Below are 18,345 nucleotides of genomic sequence, written 5' to 3'. Positions count from 1 at the left end.
TGGCTGACAGAGCCCCCCTGATCCCCCCAGCACTCCCAATTACAAGGGTGGGTGTAGACACTCGCTCTCTCGCGCCCACATGCCAAGCTGGTGTTGTGCTGCCCTGCAGCTGAACCATAACGCTCCGTTTTTCCAGCTGCGACTCTCTTTATGAAATCCAGAGCTGCAGTGCGGTTTCTTGTGTTGTGATTCTCTGGCGCCCACATCCTGTTTCTTAGCCCGTTGTGCTCACGCCAGGCTCCACTGGGTCCTTTCGCCCATTCCTCTCTGTCACATTGTGGAGGTCCCAAATCAGTGGAGGTCGCTGCCCGCTATGTGTGATGAGTAAGTGAATGCGTGCCAGTGATGTGCCTTTAGTGGAATGGGCTGGCAGTATGTGGACTTTGTCTGGAACTCTGGCATGGACTGGCATTCTTTAAACTTGTTTATGAAACAGCCTAGCACTTGGAATGAGTGTCAGGGGTTGGTACCAAGGCATCAGTGGTAGTTCATCTGAGCCCTGGCAGGACCTGGCTATCACAGACACAAGGGATGTGCCAGTACCTCACACCTAAAAGCTCCAAACTGATAGTGTGGTTCACCTTTTATACAGGGCACAAGTGTGGTAAGGGCACCTAATAGAAAGTGTATAGGCAAGGCCCTTCCCAACAGCCCCAGGCCTTCTACTTCTGCCTATATGGAAAGAAAGCAGAAACCAGTGCCAACTGATACCTGGCACTGCTCCTTGGCAGGCTGCCACACAAGTAAATAAGAGTGGCAGAGAGAAATGGGTGGACATGAGCCGAGTCTGTATTTGCTTGTCAGCTCAGTATTTGGAGAGACTGTGGTTAGTGAAACGACTGGCATTCCTGTGGTGATGCTGATAGAGACAAATGCCAGAAAGACTGGCAAGGCCACTGAGAATGTGGGTGCCAGCACAAATGAGTGCATAAACATCAGTGACTGGCAATGAGATGGGTCAAGCTTATAGTGATGATCAGTGAGACTGGCGAAGTGAATACCAGTGAGTGCCAGTGAGAGGCTGACACCCATATGAGCAGTGAGGCTGGTGAAGTAAATTACAGTGACTGGCAGAGAGGCTGGTGATGTGAATACCAATAAGCGCCAGTGGGAATGGTGAAGTCACATCAATGATTGGCACAGAGACTGGTGAAGGGAATATCAATAAGTGCCACTGACATTGAAAAGGCTGACATCCATATAGGCAGCAAGGCTGGTGAAATCCATTTCAATGACTGGCATTGATACTGGTGAACCTGTGGGTAATAAGCACCAGTGAGACTAGTGAAGTCACATCATCAATGATTGGCACACAGGCTGGTGAAGTGAATACCACTTAGCACCGGTGAGACTGGTGAAGACAATCTGTTAATCTGTTTTTCATGCCAGTTCAGATGCACATTGGCATGATGGCTCACCCTGGCTCTCAGTTCCCACCCCCTGCACTCCAAGTCAGTGTAATTACATGGTGGGTGTGGGCGTTTACTCTCTTCTACCCACATGCCAGGCTGTTGCTGTGCTGCCCTGCCACTTCACCAGTTCACCAGTTATACAGAAGTGAAGGGCATGGTGGCACTGATCTGATAAAAATGTCAAGTGAGCTTTACTGGAATTCCTGTCCTGGAGTTTACCAGCTTAGACGCTGGCATGGGGCACAAGTGCTGGGAGGGGGCATAGTAAAGGGGCATAAAGCAAGGCTTTTTCCAGTTTACTCCTGTCTATAGGAAAAGATCAGAACTGGTGCCAGTTGACACCTGGCACTACTTCTTGGCAGATTGCTCCACACGTAGGAAAGGCTGGCAGAGAGAGTGTGGAGTGGCTGCAGTCAGTGAAGCAGCTGGCACTCCTGTGTTGATGCTAGCGCCTCCTAGTGCCGTTAGCACTTTGTTCCTTTGGCCAGATGGGCGCTCTGCATGTTGTTGTCAATTCTGCTTTTATTTTTTAACAAACATGTTACAACATAAATGAAAAACACACGTTAATGTAAAACATGAGGAGTCGCAGCGGGCGCCGTCTGTAAACAAACCCCGCCCGCAGGCTCAACGGGGCGCGGCACAGCCTTCTGGGAAATGAACTCATGTTTTCCTCGGGGGCTATGTCAGGCGAGCAGAGGCTTCAAAAGCTCTGTGCCCACTGGAGGGTAAGGGGATCTCTGCTCGACGCTCATCATGTCAGGATGCCATCCATTTTTAATAAGCGCCTGACTAATTGAAGAAGGCTGACCATGTCAAGCAAAGGTGGGAAGGGGGGGGGCTTTGTGGGCTAACCCTGCTCGATGTGAGAAGGTGGGGTATGCTGCCAAGCTAAGTGGGTCAAAGGGAGACTCTGCTCCCCCACCAGGCTTACTCCGGGCACAGGTGCCCCCACCCTGGCTGCTTTCCTACACAAGGCCATGTGCTGTAGTGGCTCATTTCTGTAAATGTTGCCCCCCTGACATACACTGTGATTTTGTCTCCCTCTAGTGGTGTGAACCTCAATGGTCCCCGGTCCTTCTCTCTTTTTCATTACAGTTACTAGCCAAGTGACCCGTTGATCCATTTCTACATTTGACAGGTTGTGGGCTTGATGCCACATGGTCACGGGTTCAATTCCAACACAGCCTCACCCTGTGCCCGATAGGCTACCTCCCCTGCCAGTGTGCCAGTTCCAGAAACACTTAAAGAACACTAATTCTGCAAAACATCATGTGACCGTATTTAAGGCACTACATAAAGCAGTCAAGATAAGTCCTCACCGCTGACGACTCAATGTATCCCAGTTAAATCCATATGGCAACAGTCATAGTGAAGCTGCTAAGCAGTATTAAAAGGCGCTATATAAGCCAGCAATAGTCAGCTCTTATCTCTGGCTAAGTGTGAAACGCTTACAAATAAAACCCGGCAGTGTGTTAGCTGTACAAATATCGAAACAGTCGTACCTGTTAAGCACCTTGCCAGGGCGTTCAGTATTGAAAGGCACTATATAGAGGTTAATTCCCAACACTGACTCAATATGTAGCTCTAAAGGGGCCACCTGGTTATGTGGCAGCTGTTGAAAGGCGCTATATAAACCAGCAAGGACCAGTTCTCACTTGTGACACAGTGTGTAACTCTAAGTTAAGATGCATTGCCAATGTTCCAGGTATAGAAATGCGAGAACAATTACAGCACACCCAGACTCAGCAAAGCACCTTGTGATAGCCTTTACTGTAGAAAGGCGCTATATAAAGTAATAAAGATCAGTCCCCACCACCGACTCAATGTGGCGCCCTAAAGAAGTCATTTTATTAGTCTGTTCTAAAAAAATAATCATAAAGAATTGCACTCTAGCTCAGAACTTGTGACGCCTCTTGAGTACCGAAAGACGCTATACAGATAAGAATAAGTAAAGAGTGAGAAGCAGACTGGGGGAACATCAGAAGCCAGAAAAAGCCCACCTCACAGTTGGCAGGACCACCCGCCCAACCTTTCTATTTGAGAGGTGGGCTGGGAGAAAAGAAACAGACCCATTTGAGCCAGTAGAGGGCAGTGTGTGGTCACAATCCGTGAGAGGGAACTGATAGATAAAGGGGCAGGAAGACAGGGGGCCACCAGAGGGAGCTTTAATCCCAAGGCCCCTATTACAGATGAGAGTACACACAAAATGGCCCCCTGACCTGCGAGTCTGGGTTGAGGGGCTGGGTAAAGGGATATGGGAGGTGAAATCGTGATCATCATGGGGCAGTTTAAGGTGGGCAAGTGGGTGGGCTGCCCCACTGGGTAGACAAGGGCTGCAGGGTTTGTTGTTTTGTATGCTGGCTTATATTTTGCCTGTGCACAGTTGCTTAAGAAACCTTCTGTTTTTGCATTTCTTGGCTTTGATCACGTTAATCAGGGCAGCAGCGCCCCCTGTCTTTTAAATCTGGAATTTTTTTTAGTGTGTTTGTTTCATTTATCCAAAAACACAAATCCAAAACATAAATAATTATTCTATAGCTCACTATAGGATGGACATTTCTACCAATTGTCACCTCTGACTGGTTGTAGAAATAAAGGAACAACTGGGCTGTATTGACAAAGAGTCATGTGATGGTAAGGCGCTATATAAAGCAACGACTGTATAATTTTAGGCAGCTAGATCTAGAAATCCTAAAACAGTTGTAAACAGTCTTTGAGTGGTATTTTTGGTAGAAAGCCACTATATAGGATTAATTGTAGTCACAGGGCAAATCACTGGCAATGCCCGGGTGCCAACTGAAAAGGCGTGGACATGACTGCATGGTAGCTGTGCACCTGGAAAAGGCCTTGCAATGGTCTTCACTAATGGAAGGCGCTATATAAAACAACAAGCGTCATTCTCCACCATGCAGTGACTCCCTGTGTGGTACTGAGTGAGTCATATTTCCTGGCAGGGTTTAAATTATAGAAATATGGAAACAATTAAACTGGCCCTTTAAAGTGTTTATGGAAGAAAGGCGTTATATAAAACAACAGGCCTCAAACCCCAGCAGTGACTCACGGAGTACTTTTGGACTGAGTCACTCCACCTGTGTGTACAGCAAATGTAAGTAAACACATGAAAGAATTTGTTTGGATAACTATAAAGGCGCTATATAAAAGAACAGGGACCGATCCACAACTCTGCCTCCCTGTATGACCCTGACTGCCAGAGCTCCAGTCGTAAAAACAGGCCATTAAAGCACATCAATGTGAAAGGTGCTATATAAAAGGGGGATAGGGTGCCACTCTGGGTCCCCTTGAACGAGTCACTCCGCCTGTCAGGGACCCCAATTAAAAAACATACAGACAGCTGTCACAAACCTAAATGAAGACCTGGGTGGCAAAAAGGCAAATGGCAACACTGGTCTGCCACTCACTCAACTTACTGATGGGCACACTGGAACTGCTCTGTCTAAGGGGGGTTCCTCATTATGGTAATGTGCTATATGCAATCTAAAAATGGGCAGGTTTAATATCCCCCAATGTCTGTCTACAGTATCTGGAGTGTGCAGGATTCACAATATGAAAAAACAGACACCTGGATGGTGGAAAAGCACTACAGTATATACAGTCCAGCCACTGACGTCTGTCTGTCTATCAGTTAAACAGTGCCTGTCATATCTATCTATCTATCTATCTATCTATCTATCTATCTATCTATCTATCTATCTATCTATCTATCTATCTATCAGTTATATAGTGCCTTTCTATCTATCTATCTATCTATCTATCTATCTATCTTTCTATCTATCTATCTATCTATCTATCATATAGTGCCTTTCATATCTATCTATCTATCTATCTATCTATCTATCTATTAGTTATATAGTGCCTTTCTATCTATCTATCTATCTATCTATCTATCTATCTATCTATCTATCTATTAGTTATATAGTGCCTTTCTATCTATCTATCTATCTATCTATCTATCTATCTATCTATCTATCTATCTATCATGTAGTTCCCTTCATCTATTTATTGTATAGTGCCTTTCATCTACCTGGCCATATTTTTTCTATTGTCACGGCTGAACATCAGAGGACCTCCTCTTACCGGCTCTGTCAAGACATGTAATAATTTTCCAGGACGCTAGGGGGCGCTATTGCTAATACTGTTTTCTCCTTCTTTCCCCACAGTGCTGAGAAACCGTTAAGGACGTCACCAGAGTGATTTCGAAGGCATCAAACTGAGAAGTGTAGTGCCATCAGGTGGATGTTTTTGTTTTGATTTTTTTTTCATTCAAACTAAATGGGGTTTTGCCCTGTTGGCACCCCAACTATTTCTGGACTCGCCCAACTCCAAAGTATTCATAGTGATAGATATGGATAGACGGGCACCCTGGCCCAAATGAAAGGTGTTGCTTTACGCAACGGGGATGCCACTGTTATGGATGGGCAGTCAGGACAGATCAGTATCCTAACCAGGGTGGGTGCTGCTCCCCACCTCACCTAGGCTGCCCCTCAAGAGTCACTGTTCCCCTGGTATTCTAGGTGGCATGTCTCCAGTGTGGACTCCTTCAGGGCTACCTGGGAAGTGTAGTTCAGGGGGTCATCAGTGTTGGATTCCTCAGGGGCTGCCAGAGGGTACAACCAGCAAGACTGGGTTAAGACCCCCACAGGCCCTGGGTTGACTTAACCTCTTAACAGAGAGCTGACTGTACTTTTAAAAATGCAGCGGGTGGGCCGTGGGTTGTTTCATGCAGTGCGGTATGTTTCACTCCTGATTTGCCAGACTCAGCCCCCCATAGTCATTTTGGTGTGTGAATACCCAGTTGTTACATTCGTTGAGCGGGGAGGTCACTCTGACCTGTGATAATCGGATGTTTCATCGAGTGGGTGGTGGTGGGGTGTGTGTGTGTGTGTGTCCGGGAGGGGGTTGTTTAGCTAAAACAGACCCCTTGTCGTCACAGACACCTGGAAGACATCTTGGACATAAAGGTGTTGTTTGAACCCGAGTCTCGTGTCTGTGTAGTTGTGTCTGAGGTTTGTGGGACCAAAGTGCCCCCTACTGGTCACAAAACGTGTAAATACCCACAGACACACACACAGCAGGGACTGGCGGCTGATGTTTCTGTCCGCCTTAGTTACAGGGGTGTGGATTTGGCGACTTTCCGACTTTTTTGTTGTTGTTTTTTATATTTTATTTTGACTGTCCTCCACAGTCAGTCTGACCACATTGGTTATGCACTTCATTAGCTGTTACGGGGGGGTTTGGGCTGAGGGGGGTCACATTGGTTCCCTTTTTTAAATATTTAATGTACTCGCCAGTGTGCCAATTGCAGAGGTCACCGAGGAGATTAACACGGAATGAGCAAACAGCGACGTGTTTTTCGTGACTTTGCGCCTCTTTTCTCCTCACCGTGGGGGGGTCCTGATCTGCACCGATCCTTCAAATGAAGGGGCGGGGCCTTCTTTTTCTCATTTTTTCTCCTAAGTACTCAGCAGTGCCCCCCATTGATAAACTCCCAGGCACTGCCTTTGCCGATTGCTGACCCCCCTTATTGGTTTTACGGACCTGCTCTTCTGTTCTGACCCCCCACCTCATCCCAGACCCCCCTCCACACTCCAGGGTTGCACAGCCCGACTTGAACCCCAAGACTCACCTTGTATCGACGTCCGTTTGAGTAACGAACCCGAAGTCAGTGTGGCCCCCGAGGATCAAAGAAAAGAAAAGCAGAAACAGGAGCCCACCGAAGCCAGCAGCAGAGCGGACCCCGGTGGCATGGAAATCAAGCAAACACCCGGAGGGCAGGCTGCGGCCACCCTTTTGGAAGAGGAGTCACATATTTCCGACAGCTGTGCTTCATAGAGCAGGGCGGCTCGCATCCAGTCAGCTGAAGGAAAGAAGCGTGGGATTTGCGCGCCCCCCCGGCCTTGGAGCGAAAACACGCGTCGGAGCTGCCAAGCGCGCGGCCCGCGGCGGAGTGTGGCCTACCCTGTAATCAGCTGTGCTCACGCCGGACTCCAATCTGATGACCCCCCCCCTTTCCTTTTGGAAAGTGTCTAAATATTGAATTACACTGCAGTCCTCCTCATTGTAGTGAGCTCTAATCTGGTGCCCCCTCTCCGTATGGCTATCAAAAAAAAATCTCCAGTGCCCGTCCAGAACTGGGCATGCTCAAGTGCCCGGCTTCCACAATGAATCAGTGCGCTGGATTGCCATCCCTGTGGAGTCTGCATGTTCTCTCCAAACTGGCTTGAAGACCCCTCTGAGCTGAGAGAACCAGGCAATGCCATGAAGACGATGCCAGAAGAGACTGAACCCACCACCATTGACTCTCAGTTGCACAGGCAGGTATAAAAAGTGGATGAACGGAGCACCCGACTTGCTTCTGGTGCCTTCCTGCATACCAAACAGCAAGAATTATCCCCCCGACACACAAACCCAAATCTTCATCATGTCCCAGCACTCACCATACAGAGTTATACTCTGGTAACCAATGATACTGAAGTGGTCCTTCTGTACAGAGCTGAATCCCAACACTATTATTATAACTAATGAGCCCACTGGTACTGAATTGTCCTTAAGTCTCCCTACATACTCTAACACCCCCTTTTCTTGGGCTCTGGAGTATCCCACCATACTGAATTATACTCAATACCCCCTTCAAAATACAGTAATTATCTTTAGTGATCATCAGGTTGCTGTCATGATCTGGGGAGTCCCGAAAACACAGCTGCCAAAATACTTTCAAACGTTGCCCACAGAAGGGGGCAACTAGATACCCAAAGGGCAGGTTTATTTAAGTAAAGGGCTTTGCAAGCCCCCAAAGCTCCAAAAGAGCACAATGGAGATGCCTGAAGAGGCAGGGCAGACACAGCAAAAAATTCAAAGGCGGTGGTCGAAACAGAGCAGAGGTTCAAAAAATATCAGTAAGCACAATCCAAATATGAAATTCAGAGGTGAGATTCAAAATGGAGCATGGGATCAAAAATCCAGAAAATCACAAAGCAACAGCGAAAGCACAGAAACACAAGAAAACACGCTAAGCGCCTTCAAAGACCCACCAGGAACTACGGGAGGCCCTCCCTTAAATGGGGAAAAGGGGCGTTCCTGATGTTGATTGGCAGGTGACCCCGCCCCTTGGAGGGAGCCACCCACAAAACACAAGGGAGATTACCTAGGCCACGCCCCTTCACCCAACAAACACACACAGAGAAAAAAATGCATTATGATGAAAAATAAAACATTAATACAAATAATAAAAGATTAAATAATACAGACACAAAACACAACTGTGAACAACGGCTTGGGGGGAAAATACAGGCTGAAAAATGACAGTTGCCCCCCCGTTATTATACTGTACTCACAAAATGTTAGATTGTATGGATCTCTAGAGGCCCCCTGTAGTGAACAGCATTGCAGCACCCCCTACGTCTTGTGTGGCGCTCTAATGCCCCTTTCACACTAAATGGGTATCATTGGCTCATTGGAGTAAAGCCTTGTACTGAATTACGATTTGGTGCTCCCCCCCCCCAACACTCCATACTAGACTGTACTCTAGTGTCCCCTTTCATATGATCATATTTAGTGACCATCAGGTTGCCCCTTTTTACTGAACTGATCTGTGTTTACCCCCTTCATATTAAACTGTTCGTACATCCCCTATTATATTCTAGGGATCTCTTGCACCCCCTCCCACCATAGTGAAAAGTGTTCTAGTCCCCCCTATCTACTGAGTGGTGCTCCGGTGCCCCCTTTCATACTAAATGGGTATCATTGGTTCTTTGTAGTTAAACAATGCACTGATTTATGATTGTACTGAAATGTACTCGAGTGCCCCTTTCATGTTATTACTGTATATAGTGTTTAGTGATCATTAGGTTACCCCCTTTCTGACAAATGTTTTTTTTTATTAGCCCCCCATCCCCTATTATATTCTATTCTCTGGTGCCCCCCTGTAGTGAAACATATTGTAGTGCCCAATATCTATTGAGTAGCACTGGTGCCCCCTTTCTCTTTCAAGTAAAACCTTGCACTGAATTAGGATTTGGTTTACTCTGCTGCCCTCTTTCATATTATTTCATGTATTAAGTGACCATCAGTTCCCCCCCCCCTTCTACTAATCAGATCTGTGTTGCCCCCCTTCATTTGAAACTGTATATACACTCCCAGTTATCTTCTATGGGCCTGTAGTGCCCCCACCCCCCACTCTGTAATGAATAGTATTATAATGCCCCTAACTACTAAATGGTCTCTGGTGCCCCCTTTAATACGAAATGGGTATGTAATGGCTCTTTATAATAAAACAATATACTGAATTATGATGTGGTGCCCCCCATACTGGACTGTACTGTACCCTAGTGCCCCTTTCAGGTTATTATATTTAGTGACCATCAGGTTGCCCCTTTTCTACTGAATGGATCTGTGCTGCCCCCCATATTAGACTGTACTTACACCCCCATTATCTATCTATCTATCTATCTATCTATCTATCTATCTATCTATCTATCTATTATATAGTGCCTTTCATGTCTATCTATCTATCTATCTATCTATCTATCTATCTATCTATCTATCTATCTATCTATCTATCTATCTATCTATTATATAGTGTCTTTCACTTCTATCTATCTATCTATCTATCTATCTATCTATCTATCTATCTATCTATCTATCATCTTATATAGCACCGTCCATCCATCCATTTTCCAACCCGCTGAATCCGAACACAGGGTCACGGGGGTCTGCTGGAGCCAATCCCAGCCAACACAGGGCACAAGGCAGGAACCAATCCCAGGCAGGGTGCCAACCCACCGCAGTTATATATCACCTTTCATATTTATTTTATGAATTGTACAGTATAGTGCCTTTCTATCTATCTATCTAGCTAGCCCGCAATGATTAATTTTCTAGTGCCCCCCCCCCCATTTACTAAGTGGTGCCTACTCCCCTTTACAACTGCACTCTTGTGCCACCTTTGTACTAAATGTTTCTCTAGTGCCCTCATACTGGACTCCATCCTTTTACCCAACTGCTCTTTCACATGTGCCTCTAGTGCCCTCCTTACTGCGTTCTTTTGATCCCCCTTTGTCTTAAACTGCTCTCTAGCACAACCTTAATGCTAAAAGGAGTCTCTAGTGCTCCCCTTACTTAGCGGAAGATTTTTGCCCACCTTTACAGAGAACTGCTCTCTAGCGCCACCTTCCTGCTAAACGTGTCTCTCTAGTGCTCCCTGTACTGAGCTGTGTTCTATCGGCCCCCTCCATCTTAAACTGTTCTCTAGTGCCAACTTCATACTAAATGTTTCTCTAGTGCCCCCTGTACTGAACTGTATCCTGTTGCCTACCTTCAGAGTGAACTGCTCTGTTGTGCCACCTTTACATTAAATGAGTTCCTAGTGCCATCCTGACTGAACTGCATTCTAATGGCCTTCTCCACCTCAAACTGCTCTCTAGCGCCACCTTCATATGAAATGACACTCCGGTGCCTCCTTCAGTACTTAACTGTACTCTGCGGCCCGTCCATCCTTTTAAACTGCATTTTAGCGTCACCTTCACATTTGTGGAAGTACTTTGAGTAGTGAGAAAAGCGCTAAAAAAATGTAAGGATTTATTATTTTTTATTTTCAGTGTCTCTATTCTGAAGTGCATCCTCTAACCCAACTTCATACTGAACTGCTCTCTAGCGCCTCCTTCATATTAAACATGTGTGTTTAGATTTTACTGAACTGCATTCTGTTGGCTCCCTCCACCTTGAGCTGCTTTACAGTGCCACCTTCATGATAAATAAGTGTCTACTGCTCCCCATACTTAGTGGCAGCCTCTTGCCCACCTTTATAGTGAACTGCTCTTTCTAATAGATGAGTCTCTAGTGCCCCCTACTGAATTGTGCTCTCCTGCCTGCCTTCATAGCACACTGCTCTCTAGCGCCACCTTCATACTAAACGTGTCTCTGTAGTGTCCCCATACTGAACTCCACCCCACTGCTCTCTAGTGTCCCTTCTGTGTACTACATGGGTCTCTAGTCCTCATCCTTAGCTAAAGTCTGTTGTGCATCTTCATAGAGAACTGCTCTCTAGCACCACCATCATATGAAAAGAATCACGAGCGCTCCCTGTACTTAGCTAAAGTCTTATGGCCACCTTCATAGAGAACTGCTCTCTAGCATCACCTTTATACCAAATGTGTCTCTCTAGTGTCCCTTGTGGTGCATGGCCGGTCCTTTATCCTGGCCAATACCCCCAAGCCGCCAGGTGGAGCCCTTCTTGCAGCATGGAGGTCCCCAGAAGACCAGCAGGGCATCACGGACATTGTAGTTTTTATACACAGCCCTGCTGGATGCCGTGGGGGCCACTAGGGGACGCTGCAGGGAGGAATAATGGCTATTTTCCCTACGCCCCGGAAGCACACGTGGACAAGAGGAATGACATACTTCCAGGGTGAAGAAAAGAACTTGTACCTGACCCGGAAGTGATTGAGAGTCACATGGACTGGGGATTAGGAACACTTCCGGGTCAGGAGATATAAAAGGACTGTGGGAGCTCCCAGACGGCGAGCTGAGCTGGGTTGAAGGGTGGCAACGCGTCTGGGAGTGGAGGATTGTATTTGTGAGGTAGTATTGTGATTTATATGAGTATTGTGGTGGAGAGTGTGCTTTTACCCAGACTTTTACCTGGTGTTTGGAGTCGTGGACAGGGGTTCAAGGGAGCGAGAGCACCCCCTATCTACCACACCCTGTACTGAACTACACACCATTGGCTCCCTTCATCTTGTGCTCCTCTCTAGTGCCACCGTCATATGAAATGTGTGTCTGTACTGCTCCAAAATCTTAGGTGCAGTCTCTAGTCTACCTTCATGGACAGCTGCTCTTCAGCGCCACCTTCATATTAAATGTGCGTCTAATCCTCCCCAGGCTTAGCTGCAGTCAATTGTCCACCTTGATAGTGAGCTGCTCTTTATATTACATGTCTCTGTAGTGCCCCCTACTGAATTGTGCTCTCTTGCCTCCTTCATAGTGAATTACTGTGTAGTGCCACCTTCGAACTAAACGTGTCTCTGTAGTGTCCTTGTACCGAACTGCATTCTGTTGGCTTCCTTTATCTTGTGCTGCTTGTTAGTACCACATAATGTGTCTCTAGCCCTCCCCATACTTAGCTGCAGTCTCTTGCCCACTTTCAGAAAGAACTGCTCTCTAGCGCCACCTTCATACTAGTGTCCCTGTAGTGAACTGCACTCCACTACTTCCTTCCATTCTGAACTGCTCTCTACTGCCCCCTGTGTTTACTGAATGAATCTCTACTGATCCCCATACTTAGCTAAAGTCTTATGGCCACCTTCATCGAGAAGTGCACTCTAGCGCCACCTTTATACTAAATATGTGCCTTTGGTGAACCCTGTACTGAACTGCTTTCTATGAATTCACTTATTCTTAAGCACCACCTTCATATGAAAAGAATCTCTAGTGCTCCCCATACTTAGCTAAAGTCCTATGGCCACTTTCATTGTGAACTGCTCTTTAGTGCAACGCTCATATTAAATGTGTGTCCAATCCTCCTCGTGCTTAGCTGCAGTCCTTTGCCCGCCTTGATAGTGAACTGCTCTTTATGTTACTGTACATGTTTCTCTAGTGCCCCCTACTGAATTGTGATCTCTTGTCCACCTTCATAGAGAAGTGCTCTCTAGCGCCACCTTCATACTAAACATGCCTCTCTAGTGTCCCTGTACTGAACTGCACTCTCTTGCTCCTTCCATTCTGAACTGCTCTCTACTGCCCCCTGTGTATACTTCATGGGTCTCTTGTCCCTCGGACTGACCTTCCCCTTCTTTCTTGTCCAGTCCTGCAGCGGTTTCATAATCTCTTAAATGTCCTTAAGTGCTATCGGTTAAGAACTTTATTGTAGAGCTCCAATTAAGTTCACTTCAACACATCCTAAAGTGTAACGACAACCCACCCACCTACAACCCCATGTGAGCCAGCTGAACCACCACCAGCCCATTAGAAGATAATTCTGAAGGACATACCTGGTCGGACTGGGTCCATCTTGCTGCTTGGGTGACTTGTCACAGGGTTTGAGGTGGAGGAAGAGGTAGTAGACTTGGACTTCTCGCCGTCCTTTGGACGGCATTTGGAGGTCTCGATCCCTTTGACCCGTCGTGCATGCCGGTTTCCTTTATAGTGGGCCTCAGCCTGGCTCTGTCAGATAAAAGAAAGGAAAAGGAGATGAGCGGGAGGACCACCTGGAGGATCTGCTCATGGAGTCTGTTAAGCGGGAAGATTCGAGACTTTGGGGGGCACAATGCAGGGTCAAGACAATCTCATTTCTGTGCACCCATGTGAATGGGGGTCAAACTCCAATCTACTGACGGCCAAACATAACCCTTTCACTAACCAGGGCGGGTCAAAATATCTTAACAAACAACAACAACCACCATGTTCTCTTTACAAATAAGAGTAGCCCTCTGCTCATCACCTTCATTTCTGAGCCTCACACCCCTCTTTATCACTCCATCAGATCTTCTTTTCTTTGGCATCACAGCGGGTGAGAAAAGCAGCTGGCAGTCAAAGGACTGAAGTTAACATTAAATGAAAAAAAATGACGTCAGTGTATCAAGTCAAGCAAGAGTGGTGGTCCGGACACGAGTTGGAATTTGTAGCCAATGCAAAGTACAATATGGTGCTTAAGTACTTGGACAGTAAAACACAATGGTCATCAGTTTGTCTCTGTATGCCACCACAGTGGATTTGAAATAAAGAAATCATCAAATGATTGAAGTGAAGGTTTTCAGTGTTAATTCAAAGGGTTTACCAAAGATATCCCTGTGAGCAGTTTAGGAATGACAGACATTATTCTGCCAGTTCCAGTCTGATCTCTTCTCTATTGCCCCCTGTGTAAATAGATAGATAGATAGATAGATAGATAGATAGATAGATAGATAGATAGATAGATAGATAGATAGATAGATAGATAGATAGATAGATAGATAGATGTGAAAGGCACTATATAATAGATAGATAGATAGATAGATAGATAGATAGATAGATAGATAGATAGATAGATAGATAGATAGTGTGGAAGACTGCCGGCTTCCGAGGCCGGTCCGCACCCCCAGGCCGACAGGAGGAGCTCTCCAGACAGCGGGATCGTGCTCCGAGGTCCAGCAGGGCCTTATGGACTCTGTGGTGTTTATTCACAGCCCTGCTGGATACCTTGGGCGCCACCAGGAGTCGCTGTGGGGGGACTTATCGGCTCTGTTGTGCCTTATGACCCGGGAGTACGTCACGGTCACGTGACAGGAAGGTATGGCGTGCTCCCGGGTTGAAGTAATGGACTGATTGCCCTGACCCGGAAGGAATAGGGAACTGTGGACTGCTGGGACAGGAACACCTCCGGGTCAGGGGCTATAAAAGGACGCTGCCTCAGTCCAGACACTGAGCTGTGCTGGGTGGGAGAGGAGCAAAGTGTCTGGGCGAGGAGGAGAGGTTATTGTGTGGATAGTGTTTATTAGAGTGTGTTTATTTGTAGTGTGGAAGGTGCTTGGTGCACTGTGGGAAAAATAAAAAGGTCTTGGACTGTTACCTGGTGTCAGGAGTCGTACCTGAGGGTTCGAGGGTGCACTACTGCCCCCGACTGCCACAATAGATAGATAGAAGTGAAAGGCACTATATACTAGATAGATAGATAGATAGATAGATAGATAGATAGATAGATAGATAGATAGATAGATAGATAGATATGAAAGGCAGTATACAGTAATAGATAGATAGATAGATAGATAGATAGATAGATAGATAGATAGATAGATGTGAAAGGCACTATATAATAGATAGATAGATAGATAGATAGATAGATAGATAGATAGATAGATAGATAGATAGATAGATAGATAGATATGAAAGGCAGTATACAGTAATAGATAGATAGATAGATAGATAGATAGATAGATAGATAGATAGATATGAATGGCACTATCTATTAAATAGTGCCTTTCATATCTATCTATCTATCTATCTATCTATCTATCTATCTATCTATCTATCTATCTATCTATCTATCTATCTATCTATCTATCTAGTATATAGTGCCCTTCACATCTATCTGTCTATTATATAATCTAATAAAACACTAAGGTCTGTGTGTCCAGTCCCTGAGAGCAATCTGATTGGTCAGTTTATCTTTGGTGTCATGACTGAATGTGGAAATGCGAGTTTGAGATACATAAGGAAGACTGGAGGCATATAGGAGGCACCCTGAGAGTCGTCTTCAAAGATGGAAAGCATAAAACCAGACAGGAGGTGAGAAAGGTGCCTCATAAATAAGCATAGAGTTTGAGGAGCAGGGTTTACAGGGATGTGCTCGAGAGAGGGTTCACGTACCGTAAGAATATTAAATATTTTCACAAATGATTCTATCAGCTGTCTTTGACGGATACGTGGCAAGTAAAGACATCAGCAACAAAAAGCATTTTGTGAAAGATTTAATTATTTATGCTTAGAAATGTATATATTTTAAATTTATTTTCAGGTTTCACAATACATGTATTTGCATACTTAATTATCTGTTTCATTTTGTCTGAAGTATTCCTCCATACTGTTGTGTGGTGCTACATTGGTAGCGCAGGTTCAATCTATATATTGAAGCACCCTGCGTCCAGACCTGAGAGGTGACTGTCCCTTAGGTAGTGGAGGATTGTCAGAAGGGGCTACTTGGAGAAGCCCACCATAAAAGCACCTTTGTCAGAGATACAGCACTTTGGCCACAGGCCCCTGCTGTTAAAGTCCATCTGTCTGGGTGTGTAGACCCCCCAGCAGGCCTTGTGTTGGCCCCTGACCTTGGGTCTGAGTATGGTAGACGGGTTTCCTCTGACCCTGGTGAGCAGGATGAGGTAAGGCTGATTGTACGTATGCAGTGGCATGAGGAGAAAGCAGCTGGAAACAATCGGAGCAGCAGAAGGCCCCTGTGGAGTGGAGGAGCAGCTGATGAAGACGGTGGACTGTCTGGACTGCCTCTGAAGAAGCCAACGGTCCTTTTCAGGGTTAACTACCTTCCAATGTTGCCCAAAGTCATAATCCATTATTCTGCCGGTTGTTATAAAGAGTCTTTGAGAAAACGAATGGTCATTGTAGGTAACACGTTTTGCATATTGGTGAAGGACTGGACCTGTCCTGCAGGTGATGACACTCGCAGCCCAGTTTCCACTTTGGATGCTAATTGTTTAATATTTAACTAAACGGTCACCTGTCTCCCATATCGGATAGAGCCGACGTCCTCCTGACACGCCCTTCACTCCCCCCACTGTGGGGACTCTTGAGCCACGCCGTCCCTTTATTAACAATAGATTTCCGTTTTGCTCTGAAAGCCGGCATGCATTTTTAATAGGCGGAGCGCGTATTGTTACCAAAGTAGCCGGTAACAGCCGTCTCGGCTTACAGTGTCGGTGGTGGGGTCAGCTGGTGCCAGGCGGGTCAACTCATTGGTGCCACTGAGGCTCCCACCTCTTATTTACGATTTTAACCAAACTTCAAACCGTTACAAGTGTTGTCGATCAGCCTGGTCATTCGGCCAACGCTAAGAACAGACTGCTTGACCCTCACTCAGTCGGGCTTCAGGACGAGAAATTCTACCAAGATGGCTCTAACTTGTCGTTGATGACGCGTTACGGGTGGTGAGAGCTACCAACATGTCATCTGTCCTCATCCTGCCAGCTCTGTTCTCCGCCTTTGACGTAGTCAACCACCAGGTCTTCCTTATCACGAGGGATGGGTGGATCGATACTAAAGTATTGATGCTTCCGATCCTGACCTTTTAATTTAAACCTCCATGTTCACATTAAAAGTTCAATATTACACATTTTCAGTAATATGCAAAGCTTATTAAAAATTATTTTTAAAAAGCGTTTGATAGTGAGAACAGGATTAAATTAAACGTGTCATACTTTGTTAAAACAGGAGCTGATGCTCTTCCTTCTGCGGCGGCGCTGTGGTCCACAAGCCAAAGCCGTGGTGTGTATGAGAGGCAATGGCAGAAAGTTCGGAGCCGTAGCCTGGCATAACGACGACTGGTGCTGAAAGGGAAAATAAGCGCCCTTCTTCAATCAAAGTGGATAAAACACATTTATTGTATTCACAAAAAAATATTGTTGTTAAATACATTGTATTTATCTACATAAGCAAATTACAATACTCTACAATACAAAAGCAACAGTCCGATTGTTATACGGTATGGGAGTGGTGGGCTCAAGCTGGAGGAAAGCCATAAATGCGCTGGGAGAGGAAACGGAGAAAAGGGAGCTACTGACTTTGGCAGCAGAGGAAAGACATTGATTGGGGGTCAGCACCCCAGTGAAGGCAGCTGCAGGGTGTGGCGGGGAGACACATAACGTTAGCGGCGGTTACCAGCTGAGGACCCTGCAGCTGACCTAACGGCGCCAGTGGAGGTGCGACAGACTGAAGAGCCGAAGCAGGATTTACCACCTGTACCATGAACTGATAACATTAACAAAATATGTATCTCTCTATTATAGAAGAAAATCTTGAGATGAGACGAGGCCATTGCCGAGAGATTTTTTCAAGTCCCGCACACGCTCCTCTCACCTCTCATTGGTGAGAATGTTTTTGTCAGACACAGTTCCTGCGCTCTCAGCTCTTATAAATTTTTACGTTTTCCTCATTTTAAGTTCCCAATAAAAGAAGACTTATTATGTCTTGAAGAATTTCATCCCGAAGGGTTATCAACAGAAGAAATGATCCATCGAGAAACGGTGAAGTCAAACGAATTAACGCGACAATTGTCGATCGGTTAGACAGCAAATTGTTTAATAGTCTAAGCCGGAACAGTTGGTGATGAAGGCGCGGAACATGAAAACATCAGCTTACAATATCACGAAGAATATCTACAACCGTTAACACCGTGCGGTCTTCCACCAGCCAAATTACTGATGGATGAAAG

General features: G+C 46.0%; 1 protein-coding gene across 1 annotated transcript in view; it reads right to left on the bottom strand.

Moving 5' to 3' along the window:
• znf385a (zinc finger protein 385A) overlaps positions 1–17,879 on the bottom strand; it is a 32,757-nt gene extending 14,878 nt beyond the window's left edge. The window contains exons 1-3 of the mRNA XM_039749601.1: positions 17,793–17,879; positions 17,333–17,461; positions 13,421–13,592 (exon numbers count right to left, since the gene is read on the bottom strand). Of these exons, the coding sequence (XP_039605535.1) occupies positions 13,421–13,592; positions 17,333–17,461; positions 17,793–17,879 (388 nt within the window). The remainder of the gene's footprint in view (positions 1–13,420; positions 13,593–17,332; positions 17,462–17,792) is intronic.
• Positions 17,880–18,345: the final 466 nt, after the last annotated feature.

Source organism: Polypterus senegalus, chromosome 3 (genome assembly GCF_016835505.1).
Source record: "Polypterus senegalus isolate Bchr_013 chromosome 3, ASM1683550v1, whole genome shotgun sequence".
In the NCBI taxonomy this organism is placed as follows: Eukaryota; Metazoa; Chordata; class Cladistia; order Polypteriformes; family Polypteridae; genus Polypterus; species Polypterus senegalus.
This window is presented reverse-complemented; position numbering and strand designations above follow the sequence as displayed.